The following is a 20,932-nucleotide window of genomic DNA, read 5'->3' on the forward strand; positions in this document are numbered from 1 at the left end:
TTACTTTATTTATGGATGTCAAAATGTCCATTAAAGAATGGCAACTTTGGAAGTTATTTAGTAATTAAAAGCCAGCAGGGGGAGCGGATGTAGCTCAAGTGGTTGAGTGCCTGCTTCCCATGTATGAGGTCCCAGGTTTAATCTCTGGTACCTCCTAAAGCAAAACAAACGTGCAAACCAAACTCTCATTAGAGAGTGAATGTATCTCAGAGGTTGAGTGCCTGCTTCCCATGTACAAGGTCCTGGGTTCAATCCCTGGTACCTCCTGAAAAAAAAAAAGCTAATGGAAAAAAAAATCATAGGCCAATGCTATTCTGGAACATTTATGTTAAAATGCTCATATATTAGACTTTCAGATCCTATTGAGGGTATTTTAAAAGCTTTTTCATTGTATGCTTTTTTCCTCAGGTTTCTTTTTTAGGTGATGAACTTAACCATCTAATTGCATATTTTTAGAGTCCAGAGTCCTCACTATTAAGCAGTGTAGTTGCATTTTTTTAAAGTTAAAGTGGTATTTACATTTGTCATTGAGCCTACTTGGCCCAGTGGAACTACCCTCAGTGACAACTGACTGATTCTGAAGCTTAAAAACAGTGTTGGTGTTTTGGTTTGTTTGTTTTATTGAATTGGGGAAACATGATTTTTTAAGTAGGCTAGCAAAATAAATAGGTTCAATTTTGAAAAAGTGTCTATTAATTCAAAGGTGTTTTTAGTAACCACAGTTACTTTTGAACATGCATAGTTTTAAGCCCAAGGAGAATGTTTTTAATCCACCTTAAATTCTAAATCTAGCTTGCTTGCACATTTTCAAATTAGTGTATTTTAATGTAACTTTACAGATATATATTCTACCATCATATATTATTGTTTGTAACTTTTTTTTTGCTTATGGAAGTAATATATGTTAATTTGGGGTAAATTTTAAAATGTAGAAAGGAGCACACAGTTGCATAATCCCACTGCCCATAAATAAACACTATTCTAATTTTGGTCCATTGCTTTTGGATCATTTTTCACACATATATAGTTTTAAAATTTAGAAAACTGGGATTGCGTTATGTTGTACTTTTTAAACTGAATGTATTATTGTTAGCATTCTCTCACATAATTTTTAGTCTCCAAGAATATATTTTAATGGTTAAATAGTTTTATATTGTATTGGTATGCCATAATTTTAGGTTGTTCTGCCAATTTGGAAAGGAAATATGTTTCCAGATTTTTACAATTATAATATTACATAAATTAAACACCCTGTACATGAAAGTTCTTCATTTAATTAATATGAGTGCTAGTGCTTGATATATAAAACAAAGTGAATAAAAGTAAGTCCCTATTTTAATGAAACTTATATTCTATGAGGAAAGGCAGATAATAAACTAATAAGAGAATAAAAATATGTCAGGTAGTTGTGATGTGAAGAAAAACAAGGCTGGATAAGGTGATAGCACTAGGAGAAGGGCAGTAAGAGTGGCATTTTATTTAAGTAGGGACTAAATGAACAAAGCCAACAAGCCATGCAGATATCTGTGTGAAAGGCTTTCTAGGTAGAGGGAAGGGCAGATGTAGAAAAATCTACATCTCAAATTAATCTATATCTCTGATTATTTCTGTCTTTCCACATTGTGATTGTTCTTTTTAGAAGTGTTATTATTTATATTTGCATTCATATTCTATAAAAGAGTTCAGTTTTCTCTGTTTAGAAGCCCTAGTGACTTCTAGAGCGAACTGAAGGGTAATTAGTTACTCCTCATCTTTGTGGTGTCCCTGGGATTCCCAGAAGCTGCCTATAAAATAATGTTTTGTAGTTTCTTGCCCAGGATATTCTCCTCAAAAGAATATGAGGAGTTTAGCTTCTTGTTACATATTTTGTTTAGGGCCTTTACTTTTGACTTGCTGGGAATCTGTGGGTTTTTACTTTTTGACTCAGTTTCTTCAATTATAAAATGATTTAACACCTTCTGTCTTAGTTTGCCACAGTGCTGCTAATGCAAGGTACCAGAAATGTGTTGGCTTTTATAATGCTAAATTTATTAGGATAAGATCTTACAGTTCCGAGGTCATGAAATGTCCAAATCAAGACACTATCAGAGATGCTTTTCTCACCAAAGTTAGCTCCTGATGATCCTGATGTCCTGCATTGTGACAAAGCCAAATGGCAGCTGATATCTGCTGAGGACCACCATCTCCTAGAGCCCAGCTGTGGATGATCAGGCATAGGCTCATCTCTTCAGCCTTGAGATGCTCCTTGGGCCCAGCCGCTCGGGGGCTTCACATTTCATCTTTGGTTGCTAGTGATCCTGGAGTCCTCTCTCATATGGCAGGGTCAAAAATGGCAGCTGCCTTTCTCTGTGTGTGTATGTCTCTCTCTTTCTATCCGTTTATATCACACCCAGCAAGAGGGTAGAGACCCAACCCGTGTCACGCCTCACTGACATAGACTCATCAAAATCTAATCAAATAATCTAATCAAGGTCTCCTAACCGAATCCAAAGTAATCAAATGGTCTCACACCCACAGGAATGGATTAGTTCAAAAGCATAATTGTGTTTTGGATTCACCAAATTGAAACTGTCACACATTCTATAGGAGTGTTCGTTTAATTATTTTAATGGTGTTTAATGCATCTGTGTTTTTTGAGGGTTTTGAGGATGCAGTTACCTTAAATTTACTCTTTGGAAATTTGCATTTATATAGGTGTTTTTCTTGTGATTTGGAGTAGTTAATAAATTTCAGGATGCAGCTGCAGAATTTAGGTTCTAACATCTGCTGTCATCTGAAGGTATTTCATGATCTACCCCAGCAGTTAAAGCCAAATAATTTCTGAACATTTTACTTTTTCCAAATGTATTTGCTGAATAATGGGTTTGATTCTTTTCGAAACTTGTAAAGTTACCTCATGGAATGGAAAAAGAAGTTTTTTCCAACAATTGGAACATATACTTGACTCTGTAACTATATTCAGCCAAACCATGTTCAGATGTTTGTACATGATGTGCTAATCTTGTGCCATTCTGTTGTGGAGTGGTTTGGGTTAGTAGTATTAGCATACAGTGTGCCTGAGCAAGGCAGATATTTCACTTTGTATTGAAGACCTAAATTAATGCGTAAAAAAAAATTGTTGCTCTGATGATGTGTTTGTCATGTTGCTAGTTATTTCTTCTGTATGCCTAGATCCTTACGCTTTATTAGTATTTAGTTTTATTTTATTAGCATTTTATAGTTTAGTATTTCAGTTTTTTATTATGTAAGGACAATTTTATGAAACTTAATTTTTAATATTTTACTTATTTCAATTTTCATTATAGATGTTTTTTGAAATCTTCTAAAGAATTGAAAATATTTGAATATAAATTTCAGGAAACTTAAAAAAATGGATTATTTCCTTTTATAAACTTAAAAATTTGAAGAAGTAGGTTACTTTAGGATATTTGTCAGTGACTGAAATGTTTATACACTATACAGCATTTGGTAATTACGGAACTATTAACTACCATTTTTATAAAAGAAATTCTGCACTTATATCCTTAACACATTTATCTCCCTTTATTTTATGGCTTCTAATGGTCTATTGTTTTGTTTAGAATACAGCAAGGCTCGAAGTAATGATTTTGCTGAAAAGAATGGACTTCAGAAATATGAATATGTCTTACATCCAAGAACTACGGGCTTTACTTTTGTAGTAGACCGTCTTAGAGAAGGTAAACATCCATCTCAAAATGTATTTTTTTATATAAGTGGCAAAAATGGTTAAATTTTTGCATTGCCCTTTAGAATTTACAAGGCACTTTCTCATACTTTATTTTTAAAAATGAGGTTCATTTAACTGTCTTTTTATAACTGCAGTTAACCCCATTCACTAAAATCTTTCACTATGTGTTCTTTAGAAATATAAAGATATCTCTGTAAAAACATTTCTTCCCCTTTGCTGGGACAGAAAATGATACCTACAGTTAGACTATAATTCCATTTTTAAATATTTCTTAAAGCAACAAATCTGTCTTGAAAATATTGTCATTTACACCAACCTTATATTTGGCTCTCATTATTTGGAATGCATCATTCTCTCACTATCTTAGATTGTTATAGTTCTTTATAGCTTAAAACATAATTTTTAATTACTCTGTTCATTCCACCAAATGATTCGGTAGGCAGGAAGGCAAGTACTTCTGTATTCACTTTATAGGTGAACAAAACTGCCCTCTAAGTTGGTAAGTAAATTTCTGAAGGTTACACTAGTCAGGGATATAACTTCCTTCTTTTGCTTCCTGTGCTCACACTACTACCTTACATTTACTCACTGTGTTTGTTGAAGGGCCTGTGAGGACATGGTGATTTCATTGAAGATATCATACCCATTTCACTGTTTAAGATTGATCATTTTTATTATATAAATATCCAACTGTACTTTTTATATAGCTCTACATGTTTATGTGATTATATGTCCTTACACATGTCTTCATACAAATAAATATCATATATGGACATATATGAAGGAGGAACTACTCAGAAACATAACTAAATACTTTTCTAAGAACAATTCAAAGCTCAGACTCACCTAGCAGAAGAATAATCTTGTTAAAATGTTTCTGCTCTCGATTCTGATTTCTAGCAAGCCATATTGTGTGTTGGTGACATCTGTGACAAATTATCACCTTCATTTGGTAATTGCTAAGTTGTCATAAAACTGCTTGTACCTAATAGAAAAGTTCCTGAGCCATTATGTAGGAAAAGGTATAAATTCTTACTTCTTTCCCAGATGGCATCACTGTTGCTCCTTTTGAGTTCAGTGTTCTTTTAGTTATGTATATAATCTCAGTTAATGAATGCTTCTAAGATGCAGCTTCTTTACAGCCAAGTACCCACTTCTTAAAGAAATGTAGACAGTCAATCTGAAATCACATTGTTACAGTAAACCAAAAATAATGTCCGCATTAGTTTGGTTTGCTTTTGGAAGTTTGTGACTGTAAATAGTATGAAATGGACTTGTGGGTTTAATGGCCGTATTAGATATAAATAGTGAATGGATTTCTACCTATATAAGTTCATGGAAAAACAGTTCAGTACCTCTGGAGTGGTGTAGAGAAGCACCAAAAAGTTAAAGTGATAATGGTTTTTTAAAAAAAATTTACTTTTTTCACATGGTACCACTTAGAGTGGCACCCAACTTAGACTTACCCTTCTCATTCACACATTGTATCCTTTGTATTTCCTTATATAATATGATGTTTTGTAGTATTTAATGATTTCCTCAGTGATATTTCTGACATCATGGGATACATTCATATACTGGATACTGGTAATGAAGTTTCTTAACAATACAAGTTTGCTTTTAGAATACATCTTTCTGTTAATATTGTCCTAAATGTGGGCAGAATAATTGAAAGATAATTGTATAGTGGATAAAGATTTATCTACAGAACTCTCTGTTCTGAAATCTGGAAAATATTTTAGTAGCAAACTGATATAACTTTGGGGAATGTGCATGGGAAATGTGCAGTGGGAAAGCACTAGTCAACAACCACAACATGTAATTTTTTCTGCCAGAACTGGCAACTGATTACCCCCCTCTGTAAATCAGTGAAAAGGAGAGACAAAAACAGTTAGATGATTCTGTTTCAGTTAGATAAATAGAATGGGACCTGAATAGGATTTTTTAAAGCAGTACTTCCATAATTTGTTAAGCTGCCTTTTGCCTATTACAGTATTTTTTGAAGTTGAAATGAAGTTATTTTTTATTTAAAAAAAAGGTTAAGAATAAAGTCTTATAAGAAAGCAGTGAAGATGTGGAATGCAAGAGAAGGAAAGTAATATTTGTGCCTCTGTTTAGAATATATTTCACCTAGATTAAGAACATTTGGAAAACACACATGTACCCTAAATTATGATACCCATTATTTAATTTTGTACAAATATATTGTTCTTGTGATAATAATTGCAAAATTTTACCCGTAGTACCTTGATTTCTATCATTTGTATGCTTGCTTTATACCCCTACTAGACCATTACTTTTCTTGCACTTCCTCTCTGTGTTACAGAAATGCATACCCCCATGTAGAGAGCCAACAGGCTCTGATTTGCCAAAGGAACACCTAGCACATGAGCACTGTGAAAAGGATGCTCAGATGGGAAGTGGCAAGAATGTATTTACTTAAATATAGTAAATGAGTCTCCGTAATAGAGACTCAATCAGTATTGGTTAAGTTGAATAATTTTTTCGGTCTTTTACTATTGATAGATACCTGTCATAAATGATTTAGTTTATATGTAGTTCTGTACGCAGAACCTTTTCATGAGTATATAATTTTTTTTTCAGTACTGGATTAACACAAAACAAAGTTGCTAACTTAAAAGTTTTTTTTTTTAATTACACAGCTATAATAAATTTATTACATAATTTTAAACTTTAATTCCTCACTGTACTCCAGTTTTTTTACATTCATCTTCTCCAGTGCTTCATTGTTTTTAATAATAGTTTTTTTATTCTTTGATTTCAAGTAAATAATGATTTGGTTCAACCATTTTTTGACTGTATCATACCTTTTATAATCCAATAACTTAGTTGTAACCATACATTAATTACTTTCACCATTAGGTGGCAGAATTATGTACTTTTGAAACACCTTGAAATTATTAGGTAAAGTCATTGGGGGTGGGGAATAAAACACTTCATATTTGTTTCAGGGTGTATCTCATATGACTTTTCCTTTACCTTCAAGAGTTTTATAGTCCTCATGGATAGATAAGAATAATACACATGGGAAAACCTAAAGAATAAAACAACAATATAATGAAGTGTCCTATATTTATACTTTATGGTATATAGCATATAGATATTATACTGAATAATTACAGGAGCATTCAGCAGTGTTGAAACACTCAGGTGAGGCTTCATCAAGAAGTTGTGTGCTTTGGATAGGCAGATAAAAAGAGGATGGAGGAGGGCAGAAAAGAGTGTAAATTCACGGCACAAAGTTTGGGCTGATGTAGACCTGAGCTGTCAACTAGGAAAAACCAACCTGACTGAGCTGAAGATTTGTGTTGGAGCATGGCAGATAATATTAATAAGGTGTTTGGAGCCATTATTATTGAAAAACTTAGTTCCTCTCCCCAAATAGTCATGGTTTTAGAGTGTCCATTTCTTGATCAAGTTATTCAGTAAATCAGTTCATGTGTTAAGAGTCTAAAACATCATATAGTTATCTTTAAGTTTGAAGTTTCAAATAACACGTTTTAGAATTCAAAGGTAAACAATCCATATTTAACCCCTAAGGTTAATTCGGAATATGAAGGAAATGAAGGATGCTGTCTTTCTACTAATCTAGGGGATATAGATTCAACCACTAAAGAAAAAATTAATTCCCACTGGATAATTTGGACTAGTATACCTGAACAAAACTCTTCAGGGAGAGAGAATTGCTGACTTAATGCTTAGATTATGTATATAGCACCTAATGGTTCTGCATTTGGTGTCCTTATTTTGGTCTACAGTAATTCTCATTTGCGCTAAGAAAGGTAGTGGTTACCTGGGAAGTAAAAGCAGTATACCTATCGACACTTCAATCTTCAGCAGCGTTATTAGACCATTATAAGTTCTGGGACTTTTTGCTTACTCTACTACAACCTACTGACTGTCTGGTCTGTTTTTTTCTGTAGTGGCTGTAAATAGTGGGGGACTCAATGCCCAGCAGGAGCCATCACTCTGTGTGACTCATGTCACCTTTATCTTAGTCGGCAAGTCTCACCTGGAATCATAGTCAGTTACCCTTCCTATGAGCCAGCATGTTTTAGGATACAAGGAAGAAAGTCAAGAAAACCATTGACATATCATGTATCAGGCCTTTCATGTGGCTTTTTATTGCTAGAAGTTATTTATGAAATAGGATAAGACCTTTCTGTTTTGTTAAAAATATATAATTGTACAGTAGACTGTTGACATTTGCTAGAATGTTTTCTGAGATCTTTTCCGTTTCCTCAAATTTGCACATACTTCTAAGGCATAGCAGTTGACTTTCTTTTGAAGCCATTTTACTATGAAATAAAACATTTATCTATTTATGGTTATGAATAGAGTAAAAAGAAAACCTGAATGACATTTGGGTACTGATCAATGAGTAGGTTCACAGATCAACTTGGTGACTTGGTCCAGCACATCATGAAGCAGAAATGATTCAAATTCATCTCAGCAAAATGGCATGACTACATGTCAAGAACCTCTCATATTGAATCTTTAAATGTCAAGGTATTGTTTTAGACTATAAAGTGGCATTTATATTGTTTTCTTTGCTCATTTTAATTCTCTGCTTCTCTCTGTCTCTCTCTAACCTTCCATGTGTCTCTTACATAGCAAAAAACGTCTTAGCTGCTCATATAGGAAAGATCATGACATTGTATTTAATGAAAAAAGTATGGCAGGCATAATTAAAATGATAGAAGCTTAGAGTCTGTACATAAAAACAACCATCTCACATTGATCAGGTACCTGCCATGTAATCAGGCATTGAGTTGACACATGTTTCTTTATCCTGTCTATGCAGTAGAATCACCTATGGAGCTTTTTAAAAACACAGATACTCCTGTTCAGACTCAGACCTGCTGTATCAGAAGGTATGGTGGTGGGATCCTGGGCTCATAGCTACCCCACTAGCAATTTCATTCATATCACTTGATTCTCATAACTGCCCTAGGCAGTAGTTTGCCTGTGTTTTGCCTGACAAGACTGGCTTACTTCAGCAGCTGGCCCAGGGTCACACACTGCTGAGTGGAGGCACCAGGATTTAAACTCTGGTCTGTTTGATGCCAAAGCTCATGTTCTTTCCACTGTGTAATAAGTTTACAGTTTTTCTATTCCGAGAGCTACAAAAAATAATTCTTTGTAGAATTTTTCTCTTTCCAAGCTTTCTCCCTGATATGCTTGGCTGTACTGTGAGTTTTCTTTAAATGGAATAAGATATAAGGGATTTCCTTTTTGTAAGCATCTCTTTTATTTTTCTGGTTCCTATATTTAACAACATCTTCCTTTTTGCCTGCAAACTTGTTCCATTTCTCTGATAATACAAAACAAAACAAAAAAACATACTTTAAACTATCTCTCTTTTCAAATAGTAGTTCCATCTTTTCCCTTTTTTCTGTTAAGTCTCAAAAGACCTTGATTTTCTTAACACTGCCTGATTTTCTATAAAAAATATAATTTTTGTTTTTTTGTTAAATTAGAATGTAGTTATTATAAAACTTTGAAAAATTAATTATAAAGAAGAAAATAAAGGTACCCATAATCTTGCCAACACTTCTTAGAAATACCTAGTACCTATCTTTTTTCATATATTCTTCCTATATTTTTGTATATGCACACATGTCTCTTAAACAGAATTAGGGCCAAATCATATATAGTTTTTTGTTATTTTTTGTTACTATAGTGTGGACAATTTTCCCACACGTTCTTCCATATTTTCTATATGTATGATATGTTAATGTATGCATAGTATTCTATCAGATAGAGGGATCAGTATTTAACTAGTCCTCTATTGTTCAATATTAAAGTTGTTTCCAATTTTCCACCATTATAAATAATAGCAAAGTATGCATAAATCTCTGTAATTTTTTCCTTAGAATAAATTTCCAAATAATTACTGAACCAAAGGGCACACATTATATAAAGTTTTTTGGAAAGTCTTACTCTTCTGTCCTGCCTCATTTCTATTGGTCACCAAGTTGTATTGATTTGCCTGGAAACATCTCTTAGAGTTACCTACCTTCCAACATTTCCATAGTGACCATATTGGTTTGAATTTTCATTCTTTTCCTTTTCACTATTCCTGGGGCTTTCTAACAGGTCCACCTCTGGTTTCTCCTTTGCTAATCCACATTACCTACTGCTAATAGTCTTCATAAAATGTAACTCTAATGTAACATATATATGTTCTTTTGTTCAGAATATATTTCTTATACACCTACATTGCTTGCCTTGCTGAGATATCAAGGACAGTTCATTCCTTTGAGGATCATTAGGTTTAGAAAGCATAATTTTAATGAAATGTAATAAGATATATGAATAGACGGTATCTTGAGGACATAAAGTAAGGGGAGCCTATCTTTGTCTAAAGTGATTACTGAAGAGTTGGCATGTGTGTTGAAAATTAATGAATAAATAGGTGTTTTCCAGGGAGGAAAGGCATTTAAATATTTATGCCACTTCTAAACTCCTTGGTCAAGACTTTTTATATTATGGCTTTGTTTTAGTTTAAAACAGATACCATGAAATGAATTGGCTTAAACAGTGGGCATTTATTAGCTTACAGTTTGAGGCTGAGAAAATGTCCAATTCAAAGTATCATAAGCTGATGCTTTCTGCCTGAAGACTGTGACATTCTGGGGATGGCTGCTGGTGATCCTTGACTCCTCTGTCACGTGACAAGGTACATGGTGATATCTGCCAGTCTCTTCATTCTCTTCTAGTTTCCTTGCTTTCAGTTTCTGGCTTCTGTGGCCTTCTTTCTCCTTCTCTGTATGTATTCCGTTTATAAAGGACTCCAGTAGTAGGTTCCAATCTCCTTTTTAATTTTTTCTTTTTTTAAAGATTTATTTTATTTAGTTTTCTTTATTTATCCCCCTCCACCACAGATGGTTCTCTTGTCTGTCTGCTCATTGTTTGCTCGCCTTCTCCAGGAGGCACCGGGAACCGAATCCGGGACCCACATAAGAGATGAGTAACCAACAGCCTGAGCCACATGTGCTCCACATGGGCTGTGGCATCTGCTGGCTTGTGGCATCTGCTTGTTGGAGTGGAGGTGGAGTCTAGTTCATTGCAGCAGGAGGTGGCATCTAAGCTCATTGCTGCAGACAGTGGCATCTAAGCTCATTGTGGTGGGAGGCAGCATCTAAGCTTGTTGCAGCAGAATGTGGTGTCTGCTCATCTTTAGGAGGCATGAGACCCAAATCAGGACCTCCCATGTGGTAGGCGGGTGCCCAAGGGGTGGAGCCACATCCACTTCCCCCAATCTACTTTTAAAATTTTACTACTTACAACTTTCCTTTAGGCAGTGTGAGCCAACCACCTGGGATTAATAGACCATTCCTGACTGTGCCTTATGCTTTCTGAATTTTGCCTCTGATTATGTCTCTCCAGGCTAAAGCCAGCAATGCTTCGTTCTCCTATTTAATCTCTCCATATGCTGTTCTTTTTTTAAGGGTCTTCTTTCGAGAGTTCATTCCCAGTTCCCCCAGCCTAGCAGTCATCTGGATTGAATATCTTTGGTCCTCTCTTATCAGACTTAGCACAGGGGGCCTTCCAACAAAGTCTCTGTCACCTAGATTATTACAAAGCCTTTATCTCTAAATCCAGTGATAACCTTTCCACTCTTCTTAGTAACATTTGGCATTTTATTTGAAGTAACACTCTCTCCTTTGAAATATACTCTCTCACTTTTCTCCTACTTTACTGAGCATTCACAGACATTTTGGGAAGTTTTCTTCTCTGTCTACCCTCTTGAATGTTTATGTTACTCTTAACAGTCTCCTGGCTTCCTTTGTCCTCACACTCCATACCTCCTCCCTGGGCCACATCATTCACATTGGTGGCTTAAATTATCACACAGATCCTCATTCTTAGTCTGCAAGTCCTCTCTGATTTCAAAGCCATGCATCTGACCTTCAACACTTGAAGGTTCTACAGATACTTCAGCTTACAGATTTTAAATGGCAGAGCTGGGAGTCTCACTGCAGAGCCTTTGTCTTAAGCACTATTATGAACACTGTCTTAATCATTGATTCAGTTGCTCAAGCCATAAACTGGGGAGTCATTCTTGACTCACTCCCCTCTGTCTTTCTTATCTGCGATGAAATCCTAACCAATGTATTTTGATTCTACCTCTAACATGTCTCTCTCAAATTACTCCTTTTCTTTTTCATTCTCACTGCCGTCCTGGTCTGCTTATCTTCATATTTCCCCTGAATTGTCATATAGGTGCTCAGTTGGTCTTGCTAACTCTGGTCTGACCTCAGTTTAACCTCAGTCTGACCTTTGCCCATCTATATTGTAAATGGAGTTTCAAGTCTCTTTCTAAATGAGGGTGGCCGTGCACTAAGTTAGGTGCTCAGACTCTGGAATCTAAAGACCTGACTTCACTAGCATTAGCAGTGTGACTGGTTTAGTTACTTTCCCTCAGTAAGCCTCAGTTTCTTCTTTATGTAAACTAGAAATAATAATAGTACTTCTGTTATATGATTTCACAACCCTTTCGTGAGGATTCAGTGAGGTCCTGTACATAAAGCATTTAGCACAGTGCCTGAAAAATGGTAAGCACTTGGTAAATGTTAAAGTGCAAGTCTGATTATGTCCCTGCCTAAACCTTCCTTGGTTTCACAGTGCCCCATGGTTCCATCTCCTTTTCTTTAACGTGGTATACCAGGCCCTTTAGGGTCTTGCTTTCTTCTCTGGCTTGACTGCCCATCTCCTGGCTTGCACTGTTTGTTCTGGCTTTACTGAACTGCTTTTCGTTCCTGGAGTACAAAGTACTCTGAGCTTTCTTTGGTATAGCCAGAGCTCATCCTCCTCAGGTTTTCTGGGAATCCTTCCTGAGTATCACAGGCTTGGTTAGGTGCCCCTGACCTGTGTTCCCTGTATGAATGTTTTTCCCACTGTCTCTTTTTTTTAAGATTTATTTTTAATGTATTTCTCTCCCCTTCTCTCCCCTCCCCCCAGTTGTCTGCTCTCTGTGTCCATTCTCTGTGTGTTCTTCTGTGACCGCTTCTATCCTTATCAGCAGCACGGGAATCTGTGTTTCTTTTTGTTACATCATCTTGTTGTGTCAGCTCTCTGTGTGTGCGTCACCATTCTTGTGCAGGCTGCACTTTCTTTCGCACTGGGCGGCTCTCCTTAAGGGGCACACTCCTTGCGCATGGGGCTCCCTGTGTAGGGGACACCCCTGTGTGGCACAGCACTCCTTGCGCGCATCAGCAGTGTGCATGGACCAGCTCCACATGGGTCAAGGAGGCCTGGGGTTTGAACCGTGGACCTCCCACTTGGTAGGCGGATGCCCTATCCATTGGGCCAAGTCCGCTGTCTTTTAACTACTTTTTTAATTATGTATTTCATTCTTCAACTCAGTTTCCTGACCATAAAAATTAAGTCTGCCTTGTTGACACTCTTTTTATCCCCAGCTTTCAACATGGGGCTTGGCATATAATAAATATTCTTTATGTTTTTTAAACTGATCAGCTAATTGGTTGATGTAATTTCATACCCTGCTATGTCCAATAAAGATTTAAAGTGACAAACCTAAGTGTGTATGATATAACAACAGCAGCAACAAAGCATATATAAGAGAAGAAATTGCAGTAAAGGGCAAATAAGGGTAAAAATTTAAAAATTGGATGTGAGATTAGTACACAAAGTATGTGTTATAAAGTTCTGTATTCTTATAAAATGAGAGCCCAAATATTAGCCCTGAGCTTATGGACAGCTTCTATAGAAGGAAACTAAACAGGATCATCCACCAGGCTCATAAGATTAATGTAAAGCACATGTGTGGTAAAAGCACAGCTGTTTTTGAAAGACTTCAGAGAACTATCTCCATGGTTCCTCACAGAGTACATTGTGGGGTGTCATGCAGATTCCTCAACTACATCTTCATATCAAATGTAACACAACTTGTACAGCTAGTCCACTAGCCTCATTATACTTGTCCATGCTGGCTAATGGCATAATGAATAAAACAGTTCACCCAAACAGTTTGTCCTGCTATAGGTTGAACATTGGGGCTATATAATGATTTAGAGCATCTGAACTCTAAAGGTATGGACAGACTGAGTGTCCTTAAAGCCACTCTCCATAAATGGTATTTCACTTGTCCCTGAGATTTGGGTGAAAATTGGTTTACACTGAGGTTGATTTCTCCTGGTAAAGCATCTGCACTGATATTTTGTACCATGAGTTAAGTGCAGAGCCAAGTGCTTTAATATAGGTGAGCTAGGAGTAAGACTGACATTCTCTCATGGAAGTTGAAGAGTCTAATGAGATTTCCTGTGTGCCTTGAAGCCACTCTACCTCTGAACTGAGGTTGGCCAGTAGGTTCCTCAGAAAACAGTAGGAATTTATGTGTTTCTGTATTCTCCACAGTGCTTTATGAGCACCAAGCCTTGCTCATAGAAAGTGGACCATTGGCCAGCACTCAGCGCTCTATCTGTGTGGACTTTCTGGTGTTCCTTCTTGCCCTGATTCTATGCCCTCTCTTCATTCCAGCCATGTGGAATACACTCAGATAAAAATTACCTATCCCTTGTTTTACATGTTATTCCTTCTCTTGTTCCAGTCATTTGGCTAACGCCTATTTATCCTTCTAGACAGTTCAAGTATCTTTTCTACTTCAAACAATTTCCTGACCTCTCTAGGCTATTGGGTTCCTCTCTTCTTTATTAACATCATCCTCTGTGTTTTTGTCTTAATCACTTATTTTTATATTCTTTTATAATCTATGATTTTTCTTTCTGTCTCCCCTATTGGACTATCAGTTCCTTTAGGGTAGATACCATGCCTTGTTTACTTTCATATCTGAGACCCTGGAAGAATGCCAAGAATTTTATAGATATTCAGTGAATTTACGGTTTTCTACAGGCTTTTATAGATAATCTATTTTAAGCAACTACCGTGCATATATGTACCTCACATTTCTTGTTTGTTTTTATGTACATCTGATTAGTAATGTCCCCTGCCACCTTCAGTCTAGAGATTAAACACTTGGTAGATATTAATTCATGTGAACCCCTTCATTGTTGCAGAGGTGAGCTTTATAGCAGTGCCACAGGGCCAAGTGTGACAGACGCACATCTGGTAATAAAAGCTATCCTAAAACACTCTCCTGCATTTTAACTACTGAAGAATAAAATTTAGGCTAGTTTCTTAAAATCATGTTTACTATTAGAATAGATATGCAGAAACAGGCTATTTATAACTTAAATGAACAAGGTTTTAGCGTTTGATCATATAAAAATCAGTTTGAAAATATGGTTATTAATACAATGTTTCCATGATTTGTTATCATTTGTACTCTGTATCTCAGATTCTGAGACAGAGCCAAAGAGACGGTCATTGCAGGCTTATGCCTCTCTGTACCACTTGACTTCAAAAGGAGAAAAATTTTGACCTGGACCTATAAACTATTTTCTAATACCAACGAACTATTATAAATACTTCCCATTGTGAAAGTTAGGGCTGGGTTATAATGACTGCATGTTTCATGGTGCAATTAATAAAAAGTTCTCAAAATATATTTTCTGCTATTTTTAGATGATTATCATTTCATAGAGGACTATAAATTATGATAGATGTGGTACTTTACTTATTCAAAAGGCTTATCTGTGCCTAATATTGATGTTGTTATAATGTTTCTATTTTTTTCTTAAGAGTAACACACTGTCTAAAGAATCCTGAGAACTGTAACATTTGTAAAATATTTATTTTAAAATTCAGAATCATGAAGAAACTTTGTAAGTAAAACTTGTGGAATTGCCCTTGAGTGATAACTTGGAGACTATGCTATATAAGTAACATCCCTTGAAATGTTTTCCCTCTGGGGGCAAAAGTGAGAGACCTGAAACAACAGCGGGTGATAAGGGTCAAGGTTTCAACTTACTGTGTGACAGGTACACGCTAAATCTTTATGTCCTTACAGTGTTATTTGAAGCAAGATGTAAGAATTTCAGGTAAGTATGCAAAACTTATGTAATGATATTATTTAGCCTCCTGTTCATATGAAAATCAAAATTTTTTCTCACCAAAGTTGGTCTGAATCCAAGCCCAGTGGATCCTTGAATTTGGAAATTCATTTTAACAGGAGCTTATGCCTGCTTTTTGGTTTTGTATAGTATATAGATTCATTGTGGATGTGTTTTTATTTCTTTTTTGGGTTTGTCCAAAAAAGCTTTGCCTGACCTCTCCTCTATACTGGGCATGTTTCCATTTTATTATTTATAAAGGTTTTGCCTTTTCTCTTTTAGCATGATGGATTTTTTTCTTCCATATTCAGAATATTCTTTCTGCATTTTTCAAGCTTCAAGGGCCTATTCTTGTATTTTTAAATAAATTAATATTTGAGTATTACAAAGATGTCATTTAAAAAACATTGACCTTGCTGATATGTATGTGTGTGCGTGTATGCCTGTGCATATGCAAACTAAGTTCATGTGCTTTAACGTCTTAAAAAAAAAGCACTCTGATGAAGAAAAACAAAGTTCTATAAGAACATGAAACTAAATATAGAAATTGTTTAATTAGTAATATTAAAAATTGTCTGAATGGCTCTCTAAATGGTCATTTTCTCCTTTTCGTTTTGCACTGATTGTTACTACTATATTTTATTACAAAGGCACCCTATAGTTGTCATCTGATTGCTAAAAGCACCTAAACTCACTTTGTCATAGCCTGTCCTGAGCATAACTAGCCCTCGTGCAGCTCTTATAAGCTGGCTTCTCTGTACTGGACAGAGTATTAGGTGTTGAAAGAATGCTGGTGACTTTCTAATTCACCTACCTTCTCTTAACAAAGTTATATTGAAGAGTGAGGCATGTATATTCTCAATGTCTTTTACTCCCTCCTTGACAAGATTATTCCATTTGACCACATGCCATAAATTCCATGTATCCTCCTACTTGGTAAGATTATCAAATTTTGAGAATCTGTTAAAACATGCATATACACACAAAATGACTATTTTAGTGTGCTTTATTTTGCAGTAATTAGTAACTTAGTGCAGAAATGCTTTTTTTGTGTGGCTTAATCATCTCTTTTTCATAGGAAGCAATGCTTGTAGGAGAAATAAAAATAATAAAACCACTACTTTGCCTTTGTTTCTCAGTCTTCATTTTATAAAGTATCTTTCCCAGTCATAATCTCATTTTATTATAATGAACTAACAGGCTAATTTACAATGTTTTGGATTCTTTCACTTTAATATTTTACATTGGGATATAAAAAACAAACCTCTCTCTCAAATCTCTTCATGGCAGGTTTCATGTCTGTGCTGTTATTCTTTGTCTTCAACCATGACCATAATCTCTGTTGTGAATGCCACAGACCCAGTTGTGATGACTAAAATGCTTTTCTCTAACAAATACCTGGGTACTCTTAAGTAAACATCTGTCTGATTCCTTATTGCTTGGCATTATTATATATAAAAGAATCCACAGAACTTGGATATTTGTTAGTGGACTTTTAAACAACTAGCTTTTGATAATGTGAGGGTGCTACACAATTTCCTAGGCATTAAATGTGAGAAATTTATGTTGAGAGTTGTTCATATTATCAGTAGGTTAACAGTTGCTTTCTTTGAAGTGATAGATTTTAGCTCTAAAACGTCTCAATTCTTTGAATTAATTTTGTATTCTATAAATGTAGTCTGAAATAAAAGTTGTTTAGGGTTCCATATGGCAACTTTGTCAGAGGTTTTAAGACTATTGTTCAAACGTTTAAAAAATCCTATTTGATTGTTTATGATTTACTTGTCCCCTATTTCCTCATAGAATTGGAAATATCCATTAGCATGTGATGAAATTAATAAAACATGGCCCAAAGTGCCAAAGTCAGGTAATTAACTATGTCTGGGTTAGGGGCTTGGGGAAGGCATATGTAATTATTATCCAAACTAAGAAGAGCTGCTCTGAACAGACATAAACACTAGTGTTGACCTTCCTAGAAGTCAGGGCATAAGGGTCACCCTATTCCTTGCCTTAACTTCTTGGTGATTTACAATAGTAATGCACTAACTTACAGTTGAAGAAGAAGTGTTAGTACATGCCTTTTCTCAGCACAGTTGCCACTACTTTTGGTTACCATATCTGAGATAAGTTACCCAGCATTCCTCAAAGCTGGACAACAAACTATTCCTATTTTTGCAGACTTTTCTTAGATGTATTTTAATAAAAGACCTACCACTTGGCCATGACTTGCTTCCACTCTGGAGAACTTCATACAGTTTCTAGTGTGAGTACATGGAAATTACTTCTAGTCTATTAATAAAAGCAGTAGTGCCTAAAAAGGCATTGAAATTCTTTTCTGGGTCATAAAACTTAACATGTTTCTACTAGAACAGAGTCTTAACAGGCACAGTAGTTCATAATATTAAATCCAAATGAAGTTTCTGAATAGTTTAGCAATTACTAGGTTGGTGCAAAAGTAATTGCAGTTTTGCATTATTGAAATTTGCCATTTGATAACTGGCATACATTTTTAAATAAATATGGCTATGTTATATATCATTTTAATGTTCTAGCTTTGTATGTTTTTGCTAATGGCTTAGTTACTCGATGTTTATTTTATATTTATTTTAGACTATGGAAATGATGTTAGACAAAAGCAAATTTGAGCTGTTTTCTTATTTAAGTTCAAAATGAGTTGTAAAGCAGTGGAGACAACTCGCAACATAAGCGACACATTTGGCCCAGGAGCTAACTAACATAGAGTGCAGTGTTGGTTCAAGAACTTTTGCAAAGGAATCGAGAGCCTTGAAGCAGAGGAATGTAGTGGCCGACCATCAGAAGTTGAAAACAACCAATTGAGGGAAACGGACTTTGGCCCAGTGGTTAGGGTGTCCATCTACCACATGGGAGGTCCGCGGTTCAAACCCCAGGCCTCCTTGACCCGTGTGGAGCTGGCCATGCGCAGTGCTGATGCGCGCAAGGAGTGCCGTGCCACGCAAGGGTGTCCCCCGCGTGGGGGAGCCCCACGCGCAAGGAGTGCGCCCATGAGGAAACACGCCCAGCGTGAAAGGAAAGAGCAGCCTGCCCAGGAATGGCGCCGCCCACACTTCCCGTGCTGCTGAGGACAACAGAAGCGGACAAAGAAACAAGATGCAGCAAATAGACACCAAGAATAGACAACCAGGGGAGGGGGGGAAATTAAATAAATAAATAAATCTTTAAAAAAAAAACAAAAACAACCAATTGAGAGCAACATCGAAGCTGATTCTCTTAAACTACACGAGAACTTGCTGAAGAACTCAACATTGACCATTCTATGGTCATTTGGCATTTGAAGCAAACTGGAAAGGTGAAAAAGCTTGATAAGCAGGTACCTCATGAGCTGACTGAAAATCAAAAAAATTGTTGTTTTGAAGCGTTGTTTTCTATTATTCTGTGCAACAACAATGAGCCATTTCTCGATTGGATTGTGACATGTGACAAAAAGTGGATTTTATACCATAACCAGTGATGACCAACTCAGTGGTTGGACTGAGAAGAAGCTCCAAAGCACTTCCAACAGCCAAACTTGCACCAAAAAAAGGTCATGGCCACTGTTTGGTGGTCTGCTACCAGTCTGATCCACTACAGCTTTCTGAATCCCAGTGAAACCATTACATCTGAGAAATATACTCAGCAAATCAATGAGATTTACTGAAAACTGCAGTGCCTGCAGCCAGCATTGGTCAACAGAAAGGGCACAGCTCTTCTCCACAACAGTGCCTGTCTGCATATTGTACAACCAGCGCTTCAAAAGTTGAACAAATTGGGCTACGAAGTTTTCCTTCATCCACCATATTTACCTGACTGCTCACCAACCGACTAGGACTTTTTCGAGCATTTCGACACCTTTTTGCAGGGAAAACACTTCCACAACCAGCAAGATGTAGAAGATGCTTTAAAAGAGTTTGTCAAATCCCAAAGCATGGATTTTTATGCTACAGGCATAAGCAAATTTATTTCTCATGGCAAAATTGTGTTGATTGTAATGGTTCCTATTTTGATTAATAAAGATGTGTTTGAGACTAGTCATAATGATTTAAAATTCACAGTCCAAAACCGCAATTCCTTTTATACCGACCTAATACTTTGAGTTACAGAAATTACTAACAACATTTTTGATCAATAAAAAGGATCTTTCAATATTTTAATTCCAGTATTTGTGTCCTTGGTAATTCAAGTAGACTATAGCCACCTCTTACGAAATCAGTTGTATTGAAGGTTTTTATTTTAATATTTTAGGGATGGACTTTAGTAAGAACTGAAATAGGAAAGACTTGATAGGAAAACTGTGACTTTTGTTTACAGTTGATAAATCAATAGAGTTTTGGCAAAGGAAAACAAAAAAACCTTGCCCTATAAGTAAGATCATTAAATGCTGTGCTTCTAAAAGTTGTTTGTATTTAAATATTCTAAAGAAAGTGTCTTTCTTTGTAAATGCATACAATTCAAATCTCAGCTAATACCTATGTCATATAGTTAATACCATGTGATCAAGGCATGGTGTTGGCAGCATCAGAATAAAAATTTATGATGAACATATTCCTTTGTACACATTTGGAAAGTTAGTTTATGATTGAGAGCCAAACAAGCATTAAAGGAATGTAGAGTAGAGAAAGGCCATGATGAGATGGTAAAGTAAGAAGAGTTTAGGGAAATTGGAGCTTTATTTAGATCTTAAGGTATGGTAGGCTTTAAGTTGGTGAAGAAATTGGGAGAATACAGTCAGAGTTGACAATCCAGAGTGGAGGTGGATAGCTGTGTTGCAGGGTGTGTGGTCTAGCCTTACTGGAGGCAGGAGTTCATCTTTTTAAGTGGTCAGCACTAAAGTTAGCGAGGTAGTATCAGTTGTCACGAAGTCTCACTCCTAAAAAAGTAAAACATCAAGGAATTAGAAGTTGTGGGAGTTGTGAAGGTAGTATTTATGACTTTATAAATATTCCAGGACTGGTGAGTAAATTTTTCCCTTCTTAGTATTCTGGGAGTTTATTTTCTTCCTAAGCAGTTTACTACTTTTTCTCAGATAAAAAAAGATCTCTTGGCTTTATCATCATTGTAGTTATCCCAAAATAGTGTCTTATTTTGAGATTTCTACATTAATTAAGTCCAATTTAAAGGAAGACCTAGTAATTATGCCTCATGTTTTTTGCATCTTCTTTGATCCATGAATGAGTATTTACAGACTGTATGATGGCATATAGTAAGA

At 35.8% G+C, this 20,932-nt stretch overlaps 1 protein-coding gene across 4 annotated transcripts in view; it reads left to right on the forward strand.

Annotated features, from left to right (window-relative positions):
- The window catches only part of LCLAT1 (lysocardiolipin acyltransferase 1), a 223,890-nt gene that overhangs the window by 135,980 nt on the left and 66,978 nt on the right, over window positions 1–20,932 (forward strand). For all 4 annotated transcript variants that reach the window (XM_004451066.5, XM_004451068.5, XM_004451067.5 and 1 more), the window contains one exon: window positions 3,582–3,698. In XM_004451066.5, the coding sequence (XP_004451123.1) occupies window positions 3,582–3,698 (117 nt within the window). The remainder of the gene's footprint in view (window positions 1–3,581; window positions 3,699–20,932) is intronic.

The sequence above is a fragment of the Dasypus novemcinctus genome, chromosome 17, assembly GCF_030445035.2.
Source record: "Dasypus novemcinctus isolate mDasNov1 chromosome 17, mDasNov1.1.hap2, whole genome shotgun sequence".
NCBI lineage: Eukaryota > Metazoa > Chordata > Mammalia > Cingulata > Dasypodidae > Dasypus > Dasypus novemcinctus.